We start from the raw sequence: 19,611 nt of genomic DNA on the forward strand, positions 1-19,611 counted from the left end.
TCTAAGAGGCTGGCCTCAAGCCCGGCGGCAACTCCACATTTCTCTGTTTTTCCTTTTTTTTTTTTTTTTTTTTTTTTTTTTTGCCCCCTCTTTCCCGGAGTTAACAAGAAGCAGATGTGGCGCCCGATGGTTGGAGAGGTGGGGGAGGGAGGGGGAGGCTGGACCGCCCGCCAGCCAGACAGGGGGAAGGGAGGAGAGAGAAGGGAGGGGAGGGAGGAGGCTGGCCCGCCCCGTGGTCACTTTTGTGCCTCTCCACAGCCACAGGGGCAAAGCTCTGTCATCCTTAGGATCAGTCACCAGGGAACAGAACAGGGAGACCAGAAGAGGGCCAGCTGGAGCCAGGGGGTGGAGGCTCAGGAAACAGCCTCTGAGAGGGGCAGGGACCAGGCACAGTAGGCCAGGGGCCCAGAGAACAGACTCCCCTAAGAAGAGCAGAAGAGGAGAGCGGAAGGAACTGAGGGAGGGACAGACAGGAGCCTGAGGAGGAAAGAGGAGGGGGAGAGAGGGGTCAGGCCCAGCAGCCAAGGAGGAGGCGTGTGGCTGGGGGCCCGCAAGCAGGAAGCTGGGGACTGAACTAGCTTAGCAGGCTGTCCCCCGAAGCAGCGGTGTCCCCTGGAGGCGCGGGTCTAGGCACCAGTGGTCAAGTCGGGATGTGTCTCTAAGGGCGGCGAGGCACACCTCACCATGGCCCCCAGCATGCTCTGGAGCTGCTGTCTCTGCTATCTGCTGACCGTGGCCACGGAGGCTGCCAGCTACCCTCCTCGAGGTTACAGCCTCTACACAGGGGGCAGTTCGGCCCTCAGTCCCGGGGGATCCCAGACCCAGAACTCACCAAGGCCTGCCAGCCGCCACAGGTAAGAAAGAGTCTGTGTTCCCAGCCAGGGCTGGAGGCTGTGACGGGAAAGTCCTCAGAAGTGGGCAACAGGCTATACCTCTAACGAGGGGAGAGTGAGGGCTCCTACCCATCAATGGCCCTCGCGTCTGCACCTTCCTACAGGACTTTCTCTGGGGCTTTGGTGGCCTAAAGGGATCAGCTCACACCCCTCTTCCCTATGAAGGCCTGCAGTTGGGTGCCCAGGGAGACTGCACTGAGGGGCATGGACCAGACCTTCCTGCCAGCTGTGTGCCAGCCAGCTGTGGGTCAGGCCGTCCTTTTGTCCTCCTCTAGGGCTTCCTTAGTCCCACCCGCGAATGTATAACGCCTCCTGCTCTGCTCCCTCTGGCTCCGCAGCAGCCCACAGATTAGAAGCCGGTGTGAACGGGGCCAAGAGGGCAGCACCACAAACCCCAGGGGCACAGACTCTGTCAGCGGCTTATTCTCTGCCTAACCATAGGCGGGACATCTGCCTGCCCCTGCTCTCCTCCTCGAGGGGGGGGGCACCCTGTGCAGGCGATTATTTCCAGTACCCCAGTTGTTTGGGGGGCTTGAGACAGGCCCAAGGAAGGGCAGATGGGGCTGTGAATTCCCAGGGGCCTAGGACCCCACAGTCATGAGGACTGACTTCTCTTTGTTTGTCTCCCCATCTTGAAAAGTCTTTATCTGCTGTGACAGGAAAGGCTGTGGCACAAGAGGTGGACCAGGGGCTGCCCTTGCAAACCCCTGACTTCCACTGGTCCTCAAGGCCCCTCCATCTTTTGACCCTCCTTCAGCCTCTGGGCCCACTGGGGCTGGTGTCTTTGGTCCTTTGGCCCAGGTAGGGTTGTACCTACAGGAACTGGTGTGCCTACGTGGTAACTCGGACAGTGAGCTGCGTCCTTGAGGATGGAGTGGAGACCTTTGTCAAGCCAGACTATCAACCCTGTGGCTGGGGCCAGTCCCAGTGTCCCCGAAGCATCATGTGAGTCCGCTGACACAAGCGATTGGGTACTCAGTGGGAGCTGGGCAAGGGCAGACAGGTGGTAGCCACTCGGGGTCTCTGTACAAAGCAGGGGCGGGGGGCAGGGGGCAGGGGGCAGGGGGCAGGACAAGACCTCAGTCAGAGCTGTCTTGAGAGGGTATTAGGGTCCTGGCTCAGCTGGCGAGCTGCTGCAAGCATCCTTCCCTTGTCTGCAACCTTCAGGCCTTCTGTTGGACAGGTCGTCCTCACAGCAATGAACTCTGGTTCCAGCACAGGGAAAGGGGAGGAAGAGCCAGGGTCTAGCTAAAAAGCTGATAGCTGTCAAGTGAGGGAGGCCACACACATACTGGTCAGAGAGTGGGAGCAGCCTGAAGAACAAGGTGACTGGCAGAGCCAGAACCGAGGGAATACAAAGGCTTCCTTTCCTCTGGCCAGGTACCGGAGCTTCCTTCGCCCTCGCTACCGGGTGGCCTACAAGACGGTAACCGACATGGAGTGGCGGTGCTGTCAGGGGTATGGGGGCGATGACTGTGGAGAGGGTCCTGCTTCCGCTCAGGGCCCTGCACCCTCCACGCCACACCCCCGGCCCAGGCCTGCTCGCCCCAACCTGTCTGGCTCCAGTGCAGGCAGCCACCTCAGTGGCCTAGGGGGAGAAGGTGAGTCCACACGTTACCAGGGATGGGGAGATCTGGGGCGGTAAAGCTCTGTGCTCTCAATTGGAGGGAGGCAGACAGAAAGGAAGTAATGGTGTGTCTGAGATTCCGCATGTGTTTATGCTCTCGTGGTTTGAGTGTGTGTGTGTTGGGGGGGGGTGAGGCAGGAGTGAGGGTAGAGTGAAAGACCTGGAAACCTAGAGCCGAATAAGAAGGCTGAGACAGATTTGCTCACATCCGCCCTCTCGCGGCCAAGGCCCTTCCTAGTAGGAAAGGCTGTGGGAGAAGTGGTGAATTCCTTTGAGAAAGAAGCGCTGTCTGTCCTCATTGAAGACGGCTAAGACTACAAATCCTAGCATGCTTTGCACCTGACTACAGGTCCCAGGCCCCATTCTGGCCCCTGGAGACTGCAGGTCCCAGAATGCAATAGTCCCTGTTGCATTTTCTTTCCTCCTGTGTGTTTGTGCTAGGCACACCGGATGCATGCTCTTTTCCTGCCAAAGAGATAACTGAACTATAATTATGGAAACAGGAACTTCTGGCTGACTGGCTACCAGCCAGCACCCCCAGCAGGCTTCTTGTTTGTCCCCGTGGTGCCATTAGGGAAATGCCCAATCATTGCTTCAGTGGTATGTGAAGTACTCCACATTCCCATTTTCTACTGTTTGACAGCCCTAAGAGGGAGGACACATGGTGTCATTCTCATTTCCCAGATAAGGCAACAGTTTCCAAGCAGTCAAGAAGTCCTAAGGACAAGTGGAAACGATGTGGGTAGGTTTGGTGGCCAGATGATCTGGAGTTGAAGTATGACATGGCCAGATGTTAAACTTTTTTCTCTTGCCCAAATCGGCCAAAGGAGTACCTCTGACTCTTTTTTTTGGGGGGGGGTTTACGAGACAGGGTTTCTCTGTATTGTTTTCGAGGCTGTCGGTCCAGCCCAGCCTCGAACTCACAGAGATCCGCCTGCCTCTTCCTCCCGAGTGCTGGGATTAAAGGCGTGCGCCACCACCGCCCGGCTACCTCTGACTCTTGCTGGGGCTACCTGCCTGATGGCTCTGCTTCTCAGTTTCCCATGCCATCAAATGGCAAGAGCATCTGCCCAGCAGAAGTTTTAAGAGCTGTGGTTCAAATCTGGGCTAAGGGCATCCAGTGAATGCTATTTCCTTTCTTTTTTTCTCTTGCCCAAATCATCCAAAGGAGCGCCCCTGACTCTTGCTGGAGTTGGGGTAAGCAGGGCCTGGCCTGCAGCCGTCAGCTGTTCTCTCTCTTCAGGTCCTGGGGAGTCAGAGAAGGTGCAGCAGCTGGAGCAGCAGGTACAGAGCCTGACCAAGGAGTTGCAAGGCCTCCGAGGTGTCCTGCAGGGAATAAATGGGCGCCTGGCAGAAGATGTACAGAGGGCTGTGGAGACGGCCTTTAATGGGAGGCAGCAGCCAGCAGATGCAGCTGCGCGTCCTGGCGTGCACGAGACCCTCAGCGAGATCCAGCATCAGCTGCAGCTCTTGGACAACCGGGTCTCCACCCATGACCAGGAGCTGGGCCACCTTAACAACCATCATAATGGAGGCCCTGGTGGAGGGAGCAGGGCCCCAGCCCCTGTCGCCGTCCCTTCTGGCCTCAGTGAGGAGGTGTTGAGGCAGCTGGAACGGCAGCTCCAGGAGTCTTGCTCAGTGTGCCTAGTAGGGCTGGATGGCTTCCGCCAGCAGCAGCAAGAGGACAGGGAGCGGCTGCGGACGCTGGAGAAGCTACTGTCTTCCATGGAGGAGCGGCAGCAGCAGCTCGTGGGACCCGCCATGGCCAGGAGACCCCCGCAGGAATGCTGCCCCCCAGAGCTGGGCCGGCGGCTGTCAGAGCTAGAGCGGAGGCTGGATGTAGTGGCCGGCTCAGTGACAGTGCTGAGCGGACGCAGAGGCTCTGAGCTGGGAGGGGCAGCTGGGCAGGGAGGCTACCCCCCAGGCTACACCAGCCTGGCCTCCCGCCTGTCTCGCCTGGAGGACCGCTTCAACTCTACTCTGGGTCCCTCAGAGGAGCAAGAGAAGAACCGGCCTGGGGGACCAGGGAGGCTGGGCCACTGGTTGCCTGATGCTCTAGGACGGCTAGAAAAGCTGGAGGAGCTACTGGCCAACGTGAGCAGGGGACTGGGTGGCCGCCTAGATCTGCTGGCAGAGCAGGTGACAGGAGCCGTGCAGGCTTGTGGACAGCTCTGCTCTGGGGGCCCCGGGGAACAGGATTCTCAGGTCAGTGAGATCCTCAGTGCCTTGGAGCGCAGGGTGCTGGACAGCGAGGGCCAGCTCCGGCTGGTGGGCTCGGGCTTGCACAAAGTTGGAGCAGCAGGGGAGGCCCAGCAGGCCATGTTGGAGGGACTCCGAGGGACGGTGGGCCGGCTGCAGGAGCGCATGGATGCCCAGGAGGAGACAGCAGCAGAGCTCTCTCTGCGCCTCAACCTTACAGCAGCCCAGCTAAGCCAACTGCAGGGTCTGCTGCAAGCCCGTGGAGATGAGGGCTGTGGGGCCTGTGGTGGCGTCCAGGAGGAGCTGGGCCGTCTGAGGGATGGTGTGGAGCGTTGTTCCTGCCCACTATTACCTCCACGGGGCCCTGGAGCTGGTCCGGGTGTTGGGGGACCAAACCGCGGGCCTCTGGACGGCTTCAGTGTGTTCGGGGGCAGCTCAGGTTCAGCCCTCCAGGCCCTTCAAGGAGAACTCTCTGAGGTCATCCTCACCTTCAGCTCCCTCAATGACTCACTGCACGAGCTCCAGACCACGGTGGAGGGCCAAGGTGCTGATCTGGCTGACCTGGGGGCCACCAAGGACAGCATCATCTCCGAGATCAACAGGCTACAACAGGAGGCCACGGAGCACATTACAGAGAGTGAGGAGCGCTTCCGAGGCCTGGAGGAGGGCCAGGCACAGGCGGGCCAGTGCCCTAGCTTAGAGGGACGATTAGGCCGTCTTGAGGGAGTCTGTGAGCGACTGGATACTGTGGCTGGGGGACTACAAGGCTTGCGTGAAGGCCTTTCTAGACACGTGGCTGGGCTCTGGGCGGCACTTCGGGAAAGCAACAGCACCAGCCTCACACAGGCCGCCCTGCTGGAGAAGCTGCTGGGGGGCCAAGCAGGCCTGGGCAGACGGCTGGGCGCCCTCAACAGTTCCCTGCTGCTCCTGGAAGACCGTCTGCAGCAGTTTAGCCAGAAGGACTTCACTGGTGAGGACAAACTAAAAAGATTAATTAGATTCACACTTCGTGAGGGGATTCCCCCTTCAAGCCCTTTCTTGTTCCCTTCCCCCCTCCAACAGCCAGCAAGGAGGCCTAGTCCACCAGCCTCCTCTGCTCCGCCTCCATGGTAGCCCTTACTGCTGCTCTGGGAGGCTGAAGTGTCTGCAGGGGTGTGTCTAGTTCCCTGCCATCCCTCTGGTTGCCTGGATGGGCCTGTGAGTGGAGCTGGCATGTGGCTCGTGCCTGACGGTCAGGCATCACCTGGGGCCCCAAGTCTCCATCAGGTCCTCCAAGCCCATCTGTTTCACCCATCTCTCTACGTGTGGATCCGCCTTTCCTATCAGTTGCAAACCCCCCTTACAGATCTCCTTCAACTTGGTTTTATCACCATAGGACCTTCAGGCAAGGCTGGGCCCCCTGGGCCCCCTGGGCTACAGGGACCTCCAGGCCCCGCAGGACCTCCGGGACCTCCTGGCAAGGATGGACAGAAGGGCCCCATTGGACCACCAGGTATGTTGGCCGAGACCCTTGCTACGAGCCAGGGTTGCCGCTATCCTGGCAGCCCCGGCATAGCATCCCACGTGGGGCTTGGCTGAGAAGTGAAAGAGTTGAGGAAGCGGAGGCCCCCAGAGCCCAACAGCGAACGGAGAAGCAAGTGACTAGCAGCTGAGATGGCCATTGGCTGCTGGGTATCTGTGCCACACTGCCGATGAATGCTTAGTCTACAAGGGCCATCTGGGGTAGGAACAGCGCAGGGCTAAGGCTTTGGGCCACAGATTCGACCTCACTCACGCTCCTCTTGCTACCTCACTCCTGCTTGGAAACACCTAAAGACAGCAGACGTTTGATGAGTGGCATAGTGAGCTACGCGCTACTCACTGTGGTCTTTTTCTCTTCTCCCAGGTCCTCAAGGCGAACAGGGTAAGTTCTTCTCATTAGACTCTGGAAGCGGAAATGACTTGGGGCTGGAGGAGGCAGCCTGGGCATCGGGAAGGGGGCTGGGATCACCCATTCTAACTCTACCCCTGTTCAGGAGTGGAGGGAGCGCCAGCAGCCCCCGTGCCTAGAGTGGCATTTTCAGCTGCCCTGAGCTTGCCTCGGTCGGAACCTGGCACAGTCCCCTTCGACAGAGTCCTGCTCAATGATGGAGGCTACTATGACCCAGAGACAGGTAACGTAGCCGGGCTGGGTTGAGCAGTTGAGGAAATGGGTGAGGTTGCCTCATTCATGCCTCGGTAGACAGGTACATCTTTTCTTCTTGTAATTTAGGCTTTTATTCCCCCCATGCATTTTCACCACAGTTGGGCAAGGGGAGGAGAAATTCACACCACAGATTTTTGTAGGGACGTCAAAGCGGATCCTCTACAGTGTGAGGTCCAGTGGACACGCTGTGAAAGGATCCGTGGGCCTTTCCACAGTCCGGGAGTACTGGACCCCCTCCCTCCCTCCGTGAGAAACCGTCCTTGTCCCAGACACTGTCTCCTCTCCTGACCGTCATCCCTGTCCCCAGGTGTATTCACTGCCCCGCTGGCTGGCCGCTACTTGCTGAGCGCTGTGCTAACTGGGCACCGGCACGAGAAAGTGGAGGCCGTACTGTCGCGCTCCAACCTGGGCGTGGCCCGCATAGACTCGGGAGGCTACGAGCCGGAGGGACTGGAAAATAAGCCTGTGGCGGAAAGTCAGCCCAGCCCCGGCGCTCTGGGCGTCTTCAGCCTCATCCTGCCGCTGCAGGTCGGAGACACTGTCTGCATCGACCTGGTCATGGGGCAGCTGGCACACTCGGAGGAGCCGCTCACCATCTTCAGCGGAGTCTTGCTCTACGAGGACACAGATCTTGATCAGGTGTAGACAGGGTGGGCCGGACCACCAAACTTTTATCTACAGAGGCCGCAGAGCCACCTGGATCACGGCTCCCCACCAAGGCCGGGGTGGGGCAAGGCTGGGGACCACGCCCCACTGCGGTTCAGGCGTCCAGAGGGCCGCTCCTCACTTCGTGGTCTCTGGGACCTAAGCGTCTCCTCTTGACTTTTGGCCTCACTGCCGTCCCCACCAGAGCCCTCTCCGGAACCCGGGCTGCGGAAGAGGAACCTTCCCTCGCACCCCTTGCTTCCGCAATCCTCGGGGTCCAGGGCTTTCCCGAGCCCGCACCGCCGTACTAAACTATTCAGGAATAAAGACACTTGGTTTTTTTTTTTTTCTACAAAAACTAGCTATTCTGCTCTGGTACATGTTCAGGGGTAGATAAGGTTCAGGACGGGAGGAGACAGAGTCCTACGGAGGAAACCCTGGCTGGCGGTCCCCAGGTGCGCTCTCTGCTAAGGGCGCCAGCAGCCGCAGCCGCAGTCTCGGCCGCCGTTGCCCCCCAATGACCGCCAGGGGGCGCAGGGCCGGCACACCACACTCGCTGGCAGCGTTCTCCGGTCACGTGATGCCCGCTAGTCTGGCTGGGGCGGGGCTTCGACTGGGAAGAGTGTGCCACAGCCGCGGGACGGGGGGAGGAGCGTGTGCTTCGATGCTCCTCCTGCGAAAGAGGGGTTTCGGCTGCCAGACCCAGCTCCTCCCGGTGGTCCAGGGGCTGGAGTCAGCTGCAGGTGCAGAGGGACCGGAAAGGTGTTACATTATTAGTGCGTTTCCGCTTTGCATTAGTGGGACTGCCTGGCCGGACTCAGTCTAACAACTGAGCCGGAGAAGTGAGAGGTTCTGCCATTGGTCGGGTTAGGTAACCCTCCTCGCAGCTGCAGGAGGAGCTCGGCATGCGGAGGAGGAACCAGGGCAGCCCCTGAAGCTGGGACACCCTCCTTCAGTAGATAAGAGGCAGAGCCAGTAGGAATCCCCTCCGCTTGCGGGAAGGAAGCTTGGGGAGCAGCCTCATGGAAGAGAAGCAGATCCTGTGCGTGGGGCTGGTGGTGCTGGACATCATCAATGTGGTGGACAAGTATCCAGAGGAGGACACGGATCGCAGGTAGGGGCGCCCAGGCCCCTCGGAGACCCCAGGGCCGCAGTAGCCCTGTTTTGTGCCTGTCACTGCTAATTGGCTGCTAAGCGAGGGATATCACCCTCCCCGTGCATTGAGGCATGAGTCCGGCCTGGAGTGCCGGGGTTCTCTGCCAGGGGAGCCTAGGGGCTCTCAGCGGGAGTGAAGACAGCAGACTGGTGGCCACTAAAAATAAGACCAAGGGGTTTTGTTGTTTTGTTTTGACGGGGTCTTGCTGTGTAGCCCAAGCTGTCCTAAACTCCTCTGGAATTAACTAGAGTGCAACACTGCACTTGGATCATGACTGTTATGGCTGGTTCCCATCTCAATCCTAAAACTGTGCGGATTGTCAGAATCTTTGGTTTAGACACTGGACCGAAATTATGTTTCCCTCCCAAGGGCACACAGCTGACAGGGTGCCAGACTTTCTTAAGTACTCTGCCCACAACCCCAAGCCTATGCACTTCTAACTTACTTAATAAAACACGAGCTAGCTAGCAGTGAGTGGCATGTGCAAGTAAATCACTCACAAACATTGAAAAGCCTGGCGTTTCAGCCTTGCCTAACTCAGGGCTGGCTGGCAGTGTAAGCAAATCTGGAGCCGTTCCGGGTTGCATAGGGAGAACCTGACTCAATTTTTTTCCTGGTGCTAAGTGTCAAAAGGAGTCTACCAGACAGAAGTCTTTATACAAAGATGGGCGAACATCTTAGTGGGTGTTCTCAGAACATTCACCAGTTGTCTGGTGCTAGCTGAAGTGTCCTTTGACAGTTTTATCTCTGCTGGTGATAAGGGCCACTCCATTGTGCTGCCATGCCCTGAAGGCATGACTATGGAGTGAAACACTGACTTTCTCTTGGTGCTCGAGGTCTGGTGCGCTGAGCAATGCAGATTGTCTCTTGGCGTCTGTTGTCTCAGCAAAGAGTTGGATAAAAGCAAGTTCAAGGCTGACCTCTGGCAAGACACTAGAGCGCTGACAGCAATAAGCTTACAGAGGTGGGAAGGCCGGGTGCTCTGGGTTTTGGATCCACAGAGAACTTGTCCCCTGTGCTGTTTCATGCTCCCTGGGATCTGTGAAAGCACCATTCCGACCTTTCCTTAGATGAGGAAGCTGAAGATTTGGAAGAGCCGAAGTGCGTCTATCAGGCTACATACTTAGCAGGTGTCAGGGCCGTGGTCACAGCTCGTGTGTCCAAGTTCAGTGTGCCGCTCCAGCGCCTCTGCCTTACTCCTCCTGTTTCTACCGCTCCTGGAGGTTAGCCTTTGCTCCGAGTTCCTTTGTTTGTCAGAGGTTACAGCTCTTGTCAGGAGCACAGGGTAGTTAGTTGTGTAGACCCAAGCTGCTTACCAAGGTAGAGCCGTCCCTACAACTTGGCTCTCAGTGAAGAAATCAGGCTCTCTTTAAAACAGATTTTTGTTGTTGTTGTTTTTTTTCAAGACAGGGTTTCTCTGTATTGTTTTGGAGGCTGTTCTGGAGCTCGATCTGTAGACCACGCTGGCCTCGAACTCACAGAGATCCGCCTGCCTCTGCCTCCGAGTGCTGGGATTAAAGGCGTGAGCCACCAACGCCCGGCTAAAACAGATTTTTTAAAATGTATGTGAATGTTCTGCTCACATGTGTGCCTGCAGAGGTCAGAAGAGGGAACTGAATCCCTAGAACTGGAGTCACAGATGGTTGTGGGCCACCATGTGGGTGCTGGGAGTTGATCCTGGCTCCTCTTCAAAAACAAGTGCTCCTGGCCGGGCGTTGGTGGCGCACGCCTTTAATCCCAGCACTCGGGAGGCAGAGGCAGGCGGATCTCTGTGAGTTCGAGGCTGGGCTGGTCTACAGAGCTAGTTCCAGGACAGCCTCCAAAGCTACACAGGGAAACCCTGTCTCGAAAAACCAAACCAAAACAAAACAAAACAAAAAAAACAAAACAAAAAAAAAAAACAAGTGCTCCTAACCACGGAGCCGCCTCTCCAGTCCTAGACTTTTTCTTATTACAGGAGAACATGGGTATTTCAGACTCCCAGTTCTCCAGAGATTGTATTTGACTTACTTGTTTTGTTTTATGTGCACTGGTGTTTTGCCTGCATCTATATATGTGTGAGGGTGTCAGATTCCCCTGGAACTGTTATGATTGCCATGTGGGTGCTGGGAATTGAGCCAGGTCCTCTGGTAGAGCAGACAGTGCCCTTAACTGCTGAGCCATCTCTCTAGCTCCATACGTCAGATTTATTCATGTGTATGAGTATTTGTCTGCATGTATGCATCTGCACCAGGCACCTTCAGAGGCGAGAAGAGGACTTTGGAAGCCCTGGAGTTATGGATGGTTGTGAGCCACTTTGTGGGTACTGGGAATTGAACCCTGGCCCTCTGCAAAAACAAGCACTCTTAACCACTGAGCCATCTCTCCGGCCCTAGACTTTTTCTTATTACAGGAGAACATGGGTATTTCAGACTCCCAGTTCTCCAGAGATTGTATTTGAACCACATTTTGCTAGAACTGAATACCCCATTCCCTTGAGCTAGTTTAAAGACTAAGAGAAGGGAAACCCTTTTGCTGATAGAACAGGTTCCATTTGGAAGGTGGATACTACTGGAGGCACCTCTGGAAGAGCTCCCTCCCTTGTTTGTCAGGTGCCTGCCCTCAGGTGTACCCCACTCTGCGACCTGTGGTGGGTGCTGCATAGCATCCTTGCTTCAGGACTCTGTTGAATCTCCCAGAAGAACAAGACTGAGTGGGACCCAATCCTTCCTGACATCTCTGCCCCTGCTGACCCAGGGTCTCTCCGAACTTGGGGTTCATAGTCAGAGTTGACCTGAGAAATGCCTCCTGCTTCTAGAGCACATGCTGAGGAGAACCTTCTAAAAGAACAAAACAAAACAAAACCCCCCATGCTGAGCAGTTCTGCATAGCTTGAAGCTTCAGTAGGACTTTGAAGGTTTCACTGTGACATCTCATTGTGACTAAGGAGAGATGACCCAGAGTTAAGGGAGCCCTCCAGTTGAGCTCACTAAAAACAGGTAGCTGCAACTGCACACTTGAATACAGACCCAGATCCCAGTCCCTTCCCATGAACGAGTCTCAGCAGTTCCAGTTACAAAGTTAGCTGAGACAGATTCATCCCAGCTCTTGCATTCTGTGGATTCCTGCAGAGGGGGCTGAGGTCGGTCCTGCTTCCCCCAGGACCAGTCTGCTGAGGCTGCAGGGACGCGCCTTGTGCTTTCCAGGTGCCTGTCCCAGAGATGGCAACGTGGAGGCAACGCATCCAACTCCTGCACGGTCCTTTCCTTACTTGGAGCCCGCTGTGCCTTCATGGGCTCATTAGCCCCTGGCCATGTTGCCGAGTAAGTTTAGGAGGGTGTACCTGTTGGGGGGATGCTTGCCTGCAGGGTACAGGGAGAGGAGAGTTGTCTGAACCCTGGGTGGGCACGATAGAAGAATGGTTGGAGGGTGGCGACCCACAGGAGAGTTGCAGAGTCCCTGGTCACCCTGGGGTGGTCTGTAAGCTGTCCAGTTACTAACCCCACTCCTGTGAGGGTTCTCTTTCCACAGCTTGCTACAGAGCCTGCTTAGGCTGCCCACCCCCTCCTTCCTTGCTTCCTATAGACTCTGCCTTTGCCCTTCTCATGGCCTGTATCCTTGCTGTGTTTGATGTAAAAGTCAATTAGGAACATGCTGTATGTACCCTTCCCTGCCTCAGGGGCATCCAGCATCCGTGGTCACAGGATGAAGGCCCACAGTTGAGGACTAGGGCCACTGCTCGTGTCCTCATTGTAAGTACTGAATGTACATTGCTAGGACATCCTGAGGTCACATACTAACACTGGACCCCAAACCCGTTTGCCATGGAGGCTGCGGTCCATGCGCCTTCTCCATGCCAACTACAGCAAGGACCCAAGAGCCCTTTGACTCCTGGTACTGTCAACTCAGCACACACTTATCGGGAGGCGTGTCCATACTTTGCCCACTGTGGGCACGGGGGCAGACTGCCAGGCTTCTGAACAGTAAAGCACAGCCCTTTGATCCCTGGTTTGAGGAGGGTGTTGCCAGTCAAATTCCCGGTCTAGGAACTGGAACAAAGCTAATAGAGTGGGAGACCCTACCCTGGAGACGGGGCTGTGGCTCCTTCCTAGGTGGAAGCAAGACTCTGGTTCTTGCTTGGGATGGTGGACTCCCCTTCTTGGAGCAGTCATATCGGTGGGTGAGCCATTCCGAATTCTCTATGTACTCGGTAAACATTTAATGAGCACCTACCATATGCCAGGCGCTAAAAGTCAGTTAGCACACCAAACCGTATTTCTAGTGCTTTGGGGGAAACTATTAAGGGACCCTTACATGGTCAAGTGAAGAGATGATCCACTGTGTGGGTCCTACAACTCTGTCCGGGTCAGCTGCTACTGAAAGGGAGGTCTTCTCGCAGTGAGAAAGCCCAGGACGGCTGGCTCACCGGGCACAGCTGCTTGCTCTGGGGCTCCCTGGAAGGAGTGGGATCAGCCTCCCTGCTGTCATGCTGGGCAGGTCTTGAAGTGATATCTCTAAGCTCATTCTAGCTGGAGGGCATTATGTGAAATGGTCCTGGACCAGGTGCCCATTTACAGGCCTCTCACAATTGCACCAATTCATAGGGTGGGCCCAGCTTTGAGAAGCCAGCAGTGAACAGGTCCCTTAGGCAGCACCACTTCCTGGGTGCTGTGCCTGGTGAAGTGTAAGATAGATGAGGCACCATGACAAGGTGGGAAGGGACCCCAGAAAGCGCCGTGCCACCAGGATGAGCACGCAGGGGCAGCTGGAGGAGTGCAAAGTGTCGCCCTGGTGATTAATGATTAATTCTGCCTGGGTCTTACATGAACCAGGCCACAGGACTAACACACAGTTCGTTCGATACAGGCTCCAGGCCCCAAACCTCCCCCTGTCTAGCTTTAAGGGTGGGGGTACAGATTCCCAGGGTGAACTGAACTGAAACTGACCTGGAATGTTCTTGCCTACTTCTCTGGTGTCGGGTTCTGCAGCCTGCCCCTCCTGCCCCTGGCCACCATCACCTGTGTCCGAGACTGAGATTGCCGGTTCCCTCCTCCTTCCTCTGCTCATCGCCTTGCCTTTCAGGGTCCCCCCGGGGGCCCTTCCTTCTAGTCCCCCAAACTCTTGCCAAACTGCCCTTCCGGGTTACTCCGCCCTGGCAGTTTTGTCCTGGATGATCTCCGCCGCCATTCTGTGGACCTGCAATACGCGGTCCTTCAGACGGAGGGCTCCATCCCCACGTCCACAGTCATCATCAATGAGGCCAGCGGGAGCCGCACCATCCTGCACGCCTACAGGTTTGTACACCCGTCTGCGCTTTGCCAGCCGCCGCCGCCGCCGCCGCCGCCACTACACTGAACGCTCAGGACAGGACACTCTTTCAGAGGCCGGTGTGTCCCACTCCCGGGGGAGGCCTAGGCTGTGCATAGCTCTAACCTGTGTCTCCTTGCCCTCTCCCTGGCTCGGGCCCCTCCCCCAAAGCTTCCTGGTGGCCGACTTCAGGCGGAGGGGTGTGGATGTGTCTCAAGTGGCCTGGCAGAGCCAGGGAGATACCCCTTGCTCTTGCTGCATCGTCAACAACTCCAATGGCTCCCGTACCATTATACTCTACGACACGTAAGGGCCCCTTGGCCTTGCTCTACCACAACCCACCAATCAGGGCCCTTTCTTACCGCTGGGCAAACCAACTGCTTTCCATCTGTGGCTTCCCTACACCGGAAATTGCCCCCGTGCCAAACTGTTTGGTAATTTTTGAATTGTTTTCAATTAAGGGAAAAGAGAGGTGGGAAGGGGTTGGCTCTGCCCTGCTTGGTAATTCGCCCTTGACCAGCACAAGGGTGGGTAAGCAGGCAGACCTGTAAAAAAAAAAGTAATTGACGATGTGATTGCTTCATAATTAGCCAATCAGCAGCTTGGATCTGGGAGCACAGAGTTGGGAGAAAAACCCATGAAAAGCCTTGAAGGGCTGAGGGACCCACAGGGATCTCTAGGGTCAGTCCCAGAGTTTTTGAGCCTGCAGCATGGCATCAAGGAGCTGAGGTTTGGGCCCCTCCAAAGGCCCTGGGATGGTGAAACCAAACTTCACACAGTATTGGTAGCCACTGCTGAAGGAAGGAAGGAGAGCATCAGATCAGCGGTTAGGACTGCCCGATGGAGGCAAAGTACACCGAGGAGCATCCCTCCAGGTCCTGTATCCCAGGTGCCTCCTGATAAACTCAGATTCAGTTTGCCAAGAGCCCAGTAATGGCAGGAGGACTTGCAGAGGGGACAAGGCTAGGGACCCCGGGGTTCATGCTGTCTTACTACCTGGCATGACCACTGGACCTAGGTGGGCCATGTGTGTCTCAAAAGTGACTTTCAGACTAGGCAATCTTCGTCATCTACCTGTTAAGCAAGGGATGATTGACAGCAACTCTGCTCAAGGACACACATGGTACTCTCAGGCAGGGAGAGGAAGAGCCAAAGAAAAACGTTTATTGCCTTCTGGCCTGGGTCCAGACATATGCACATACACAGCTCCAAATGCAGCAGGCCCAGGAGGCCAAGGGCTTTCAGTCCTACGTACGGATGGGAAAGCAGCCCCGGGAAGGCCCACATCCTACAGACAGTACATAGGCTGTGCGGCCAGGGAGCATGGTGGCCAACACTTTCCTGGGTCTCCACACCTAGACCAGTCAAACAAGAACTCTTCCCCTCAGATTGCCAACTTTGACCTTAGGGATGAAGTGGAAAGCCCAACTCAGAACAAGGTGTTCTGTCACTGGCAAGCTCCCAGCTAGAGGACGTCATTAAATAGAGCTCCTGGCAGGACGGCCTTGGACTTTGCAACTCACAGGGCCATTGTAGGCTGGGAGCTGGTACTCCAGCGAGTGGCCTTCTGGGAAATGTAGTCCATGCTGGGGGAGGTGGTTTCCGAGAGACACGGGGCGTGGGGGGGGGTGATCACAGGTTGCAGTTGTTTTTATCCTTAGATAACATCAAAGCTCCCAACTCAGAAAGGGCACCTTAACCAAATGGGACAGGGCTCAGGCTAGGCCTCAGAGCGCTGAGCTTCCCAGCTTCCTGCCATGCTGCTGGTATCGCTCCTGGGCACAGGGTCCCCAGCCGGCAGAGATCCTGACCCTGGCTGACCTCACCACACTCTTGCCTGTCTTGGGATGTAGGAACCTGCCGGATGTGTCTGCTAAGGACTTTGAGAAGGTTGATCTGACCCGGTTCAAGTGGATCCACATTGAGGCAAGCCCTGCCCCACCTGTGTTTATAGGGCTCAGCCCGCCAGACCCTTGTGCATGGCCAGCCTGTTCCGTGACTTGTCTGGACCATGAAGGACGGCGGGACACTGCCCAGCCCTCCCCCGTTCCTCTCTTGTGTTTTCCCATGAGGGAACTGAGATGCAGAAAGATCAGGAGCCGCAGCACTTGTAGGCAAGGCCCCCTTTGTGTTAAGGCCGCCTCCCCCGGCACGGGCCTCCACTGGCTGCTTAGGAGTTGACTTCTTTTGCTTCTGAGGAAACAGGAAGGAGAGGGCCTGACGGGAATTAGAACTTCCTTTCTAAGGGAGACTTTTTTGGGGGACCTAGGTGAGAGGAAGCCTCGGGAAGCCCAGGGTTGTTGTTTGACTTGATTAGGTTCTCCAGGTGTGTTTCCCCCTCCCCTCTCCATCTCCTCCTCACATTCCCTCCCCCTTTCCCTTCTCACCTCCTCCCTCTCTGCTCTCTGCCTCTCCTCTTGCTCCCTGTCTCTGTTGTTTGTTTGGTTTGGGTTTTTTGGTTTTACGAGACAGGGTTTCTCTGTATCGTTTTTTGGAGGCTGTCGGTCCAGCCCGGCCTCGAACTCACAGAGATCCGCCTGCCTCTGCCTCCCAAGTGCTGGGATTAAAGGCGTGCGCCACCACCGCCTGGCTTGTTTTGTTTTTTGAGACAGGATCTGACTATGTAGACCAGGCTGGTCTTGAACTCAGAGAGACTGGACTGACTCAGTGTCTGAATGCTGGGATTAGAGGTGTGCCCCACTACACCCAGCTTCTCTTTGCTGTTTTGGTTTTTTTTCCCCCGCCATTTTAGGATCTTACTATGTAGGTCAGGTTGGCCGGGAATTCACACTTCCTGCTTCGGTCTCCTGAATGCTATGGTCACAGGTGTGCAATGTCCAGCATCTTTTTTTGTTTTTGTTTTTGTTTTTTCAAGACAGGGTCTCTCTTATAGCTTGGGAGCCTGTTCTCAGACTCACTCTGTAGGCCAGGCTGGCCTCGAACTCACAGAGATACGCCTGCCTCTGCCTCCTGAGTGCTGGGATTAAAGGCATGCGCCACCACCACCGCCTGGCTGGCATCTTTTATTCTTTAGTCTCGTTTTCGAAATGAAAAATTTCGCTGATGAGGTCTCCAAGGCCCATGACAGTCCCAGAATCATGCAGCTCCAATAGGGTTCTTCCAACCCAGCTCCCTCCAACCCCTCTCCCGCCTCACCCAGAGTCCCGTCGGGGGGGTGGGGGTGGGAGAAGGAACTCTTAGCAGCTGGCTCTGAGCCGCCCTGCCCCGCCCCAGGGCCGGAATGCATCGGAGCAGGTGAAGATGCTGCAGCGGATACAGCAGTACAACTCCGAGCAGCCTCTGCCTGCGAGAATCCGGGTGTCCGTGGAGATAGAGAAGCCTCGGGAAGAGCTCTTCCAGCTGTTCGGCTATGGTGAGGTGGTAAGTGCCCTGTGGCTACTCCAGCACACTGGGTTCTTGAGAGAACTAAAGAGGACCCTAGTCCTGCCTACCAGGCTCTGAGCGACAGCTTGGCAGCTCCCGGTAGGTCACAGCTCCTGGGTTATGGTAGTTGCAGGTAGTCCAGAAGTATAATTTTTCTGCTCAGGTGAATGCAATGAGAAGAGGGTGGGGAGGAGACTTTACAAGGAAGATTTATTCAGGCCTAGTGTGTAAAGGGAATTTAGGCGATAATCCTGGCATCGTAGCTAAACCTCGTTGGACACTGTCCAGATGCTGTTTGTTGGCCTTGGTGCACAATTAAAAAATACAGCAGGCTGAGCCCCACTGTCCCAGAGCTATCTCCAGGGACTCTGATGTGAAAGCACCGTGGAGAGAGCCCGAGAGCCCTGGCTGCCTCATTTTGCAGATGAAGAAACCCACTCTGAAGGGTTTGGCTGTGGGGGGAGCAGACAAAACAGAGTCCACTCTTGAGAGCCAGCCTGGTTTGATTTCACCTCAAGATGGCGCTCCAGGCTCTTTTTGGGTTTTGAATTCCTGCAAACCATACTAAAAACACCAGGGCCACAGTGTCACAATTCACAAAGCTGTATTTGGCACAGCTCACACAAGCATGAAATGCGTTCCTGTGGGATGAGTCCCTGTGAGATGCTATGCTAGGCGTTTACGTGGCTAAGTTAGAAGAGCTGTGCTGTAACCTGGAGGCAACACGGGCCGGCAGTAGTGAGGGACTCGTTAGAGGTGTCTGCCAGCCTCTCTCTCACTGCCCACAGGTGTTCGTCAGCAAAGATGTGGCCAAGCACCTGGGGTTCCAGTCAGCCGCAGAGGCCCTGAGAGGCTTGTATGGCCGTGTGAAGAAAGGGTGAGGAGAGGGGATGCCAAGAAGGGCCTGAGGGGTCTGGGGGTAAAGTGGATTAACACCCACCTGAGTGGGTCTTGCAGGGCTACGCTCATCTGTGCCTGGGCTGAGGAGGGCGCAGACGCCTTGGGCCCTGATGGCCAGCTACTACATTCAGATGCCTTCTCACCGCCCCGAGTAGTAGACACGCTGGGGGCTGGAGACACCTTCAATGCCTCTGTCATCTTCAGCCTCTCTAAGGGTGAGTCCCTCAGCGTGCGATCAGGGCAGGGCTGGGCCTGTCACTGTCCCCAACCCCAGGCTGACCCTGCTACTTGTCCCTTCTCCAGGAAACAGCATGCAGGAGGCACTGAGATTTGGCTGCCAGGTGGCCGGCAGGAAGTGTGGCCTGCAGGGGTTTGAAGGCCTTGTGTGAGAGGTGGTAAGAGGCACCAGCGCAACATCCCAGAAGCTGGCACCATTGCCCACCATTGCCTTGTCCACTTCACCCAGCCTGGCACCCAGATGCCCTGCTCCCTGGGCAGGTGTGGGCTGTAGGAAGAACGCCGTCTCTGTTCATATTCCTGTATACCTCCAACTCCATTCTGCAGATACTCGGAGCAAATAAATCTTCCCCTAAGTCAGCGTTGTCTGTCTGTGCGAGTGGTTTTGTTATTGCTGTTATTACTGTTATTTTCTATATGAGATAGGGTCTGGCCATGCAGCCCACCGTTGGTCATGAAATTGAAGTCCTCCCGTCCCAGCCTTCCTGTGCTGAAAGCAGAGGCCCAGCCCGTTTGTTCTTCTTGATACTCAGGCATTCCTGAGGCTTTGACACACAGTCCTCCATCTTTTTATTTTTACTTTTCTTCACTCTTCAAATTAGCCCCACCCACCTAGACCCAGAAGAGAGGCTACACTGGCTAAAGCGGTGGGCATACTCCAGCCACGCTGTCCTCAGGGGAATTTCAGACAGCCCATCTCTCTCTAGAACAAAGCAATGGAAAAAGAGCTCTCCAGGCCCTCAAGCTATGTGAGAGCCTTCTTTCTGGGTCCATGGGGCTTTTATTTTTTGTCCAACTGTCCCAAGTCTCATATTAGAATCCAATCCTGACATGTCACCTGGATCTGACCTCCTCACGAGACAGCAGCGTTCTGTGTCAGGTTATATTTGTGGCTGAAGAACCAAATTGACTCAAGGTAAGCGCTCTGAGGACTTTGAGGCTCCGGGGAAGCCCACAGAGAAAGGCAGTTTTGGACAGAGGGGCCCATGGACCCAGAAAGCAGGCTCCCTGCCCCCTGTGGCTATCACATAGCTTGAGGGCCTGGGAGAGGAGGAGGAAAATGGAGGAGAGGAATGGGGGGGTAGTTAATGCCATCACT

General features: G+C 56.0%; 2 protein-coding genes across 6 annotated transcripts; both read left to right on the forward strand.

Annotated features, from left to right (window-relative positions):
- Positions 1 to 225: 225 nt before the first annotated feature.
- On the forward strand, positions 226 to 7,876 carry Emilin1 (elastin microfibril interfacer 1). Its single transcript, XM_005073528.4, has 8 exons — positions 226 to 854; positions 1,713 to 1,838; positions 2,274 to 2,494; positions 3,764 to 5,689; positions 6,095 to 6,211; positions 6,605 to 6,622; positions 6,735 to 6,872; positions 7,212 to 7,876. The coding sequence occupies exons 1-8, from the start codon at positions 685 to 687 to the stop codon at positions 7,547 to 7,549; spliced, it is 3,054 nt and encodes a 1,017-aa protein (XP_005073585.2). The 5' UTR covers positions 226 to 684; the 3' UTR covers positions 7,550 to 7,876.
- Positions 7,877 to 8,099: 223 nt separating this feature from the next.
- Khk (ketohexokinase) lies at positions 8,100 to 18,872 on the forward strand. Of its 5 annotated transcripts, XM_013115983.3 has the most exons (9): positions 8,100 to 8,663; positions 11,891 to 12,007; positions 13,844 to 13,978; positions 14,163 to 14,297; positions 15,845 to 15,917; positions 17,226 to 17,372; positions 18,164 to 18,252; positions 18,333 to 18,490; positions 18,579 to 18,872. In XM_013115983.3, exons 1-9 carry the CDS (start codon positions 8,572 to 8,574, stop codon positions 18,662 to 18,664), a joined length of 1,032 nt encoding a protein of 343 aa, XP_012971437.1. In that variant the 5' UTR covers positions 8,100 to 8,571; the 3' UTR covers positions 18,665 to 18,872. The 5 variants fall into 5 exon arrangements, with proteins under 5 accessions (XP_012971437.1, XP_021084891.1, XP_040586651.1 ...); XM_021229232.2 differs by lacking the exon at positions 14,163 to 14,297 and having other exon boundaries at positions 8,104 to 8,663; XM_040730717.1 differs by lacking the exon at positions 13,844 to 13,978 and having other exon boundaries at positions 8,119 to 8,663; positions 14,142 to 14,297.
- Positions 18,873 to 19,611: the final 739 nt, after the last annotated feature.

The sequence above is a fragment of the Mesocricetus auratus genome, unplaced genomic scaffold, assembly GCF_017639785.1.
Source record: "Mesocricetus auratus isolate SY011 unplaced genomic scaffold, BCM_Maur_2.0 Super-Scaffold_100024, whole genome shotgun sequence".
NCBI lineage: Eukaryota > Metazoa > Chordata > Mammalia > Rodentia > Cricetidae > Mesocricetus > Mesocricetus auratus.

Coding starts and splice junctions, on each gene's coding strand:
- Emilin1 (XM_005073528.4), top strand. CDS start 685: ATGGCCCCCAGCATGCTCTGGAGCTGCTGTCTCTGCTATCTGCTGACC. Junction 2,495..3,763: donor CAGTGGCCTAGGGGGAGAAG/GTGAGTCCACAC, acceptor CTCTCTCTTCAG/GTCCTGGGGAGTCAGAGAAG. Junction 6,873..7,211: donor CTACTATGACCCAGAGACAG/GTAACGTAGCCG, acceptor CCCTGTCCCCAG/GTGTATTCACTGCCCCGCTG.
- Khk (XM_013115983.3), top strand. CDS start 8,572: ATGGAAGAGAAGCAGATCCTGTGCGTGGGGCTGGTGGTGCTGGACATC. Junction 17,373..18,163: donor TGTTCGGCTATGGTGAGGTG/GTAAGTGCCCTG, acceptor CACTGCCCACAG/GTGTTCGTCAGCAAAGATGT. Junction 18,491..18,578: donor CATCTTCAGCCTCTCTAAGG/GTGAGTCCCTCA, acceptor TCCCTTCTCCAG/GAAACAGCATGCAGGAGGCA.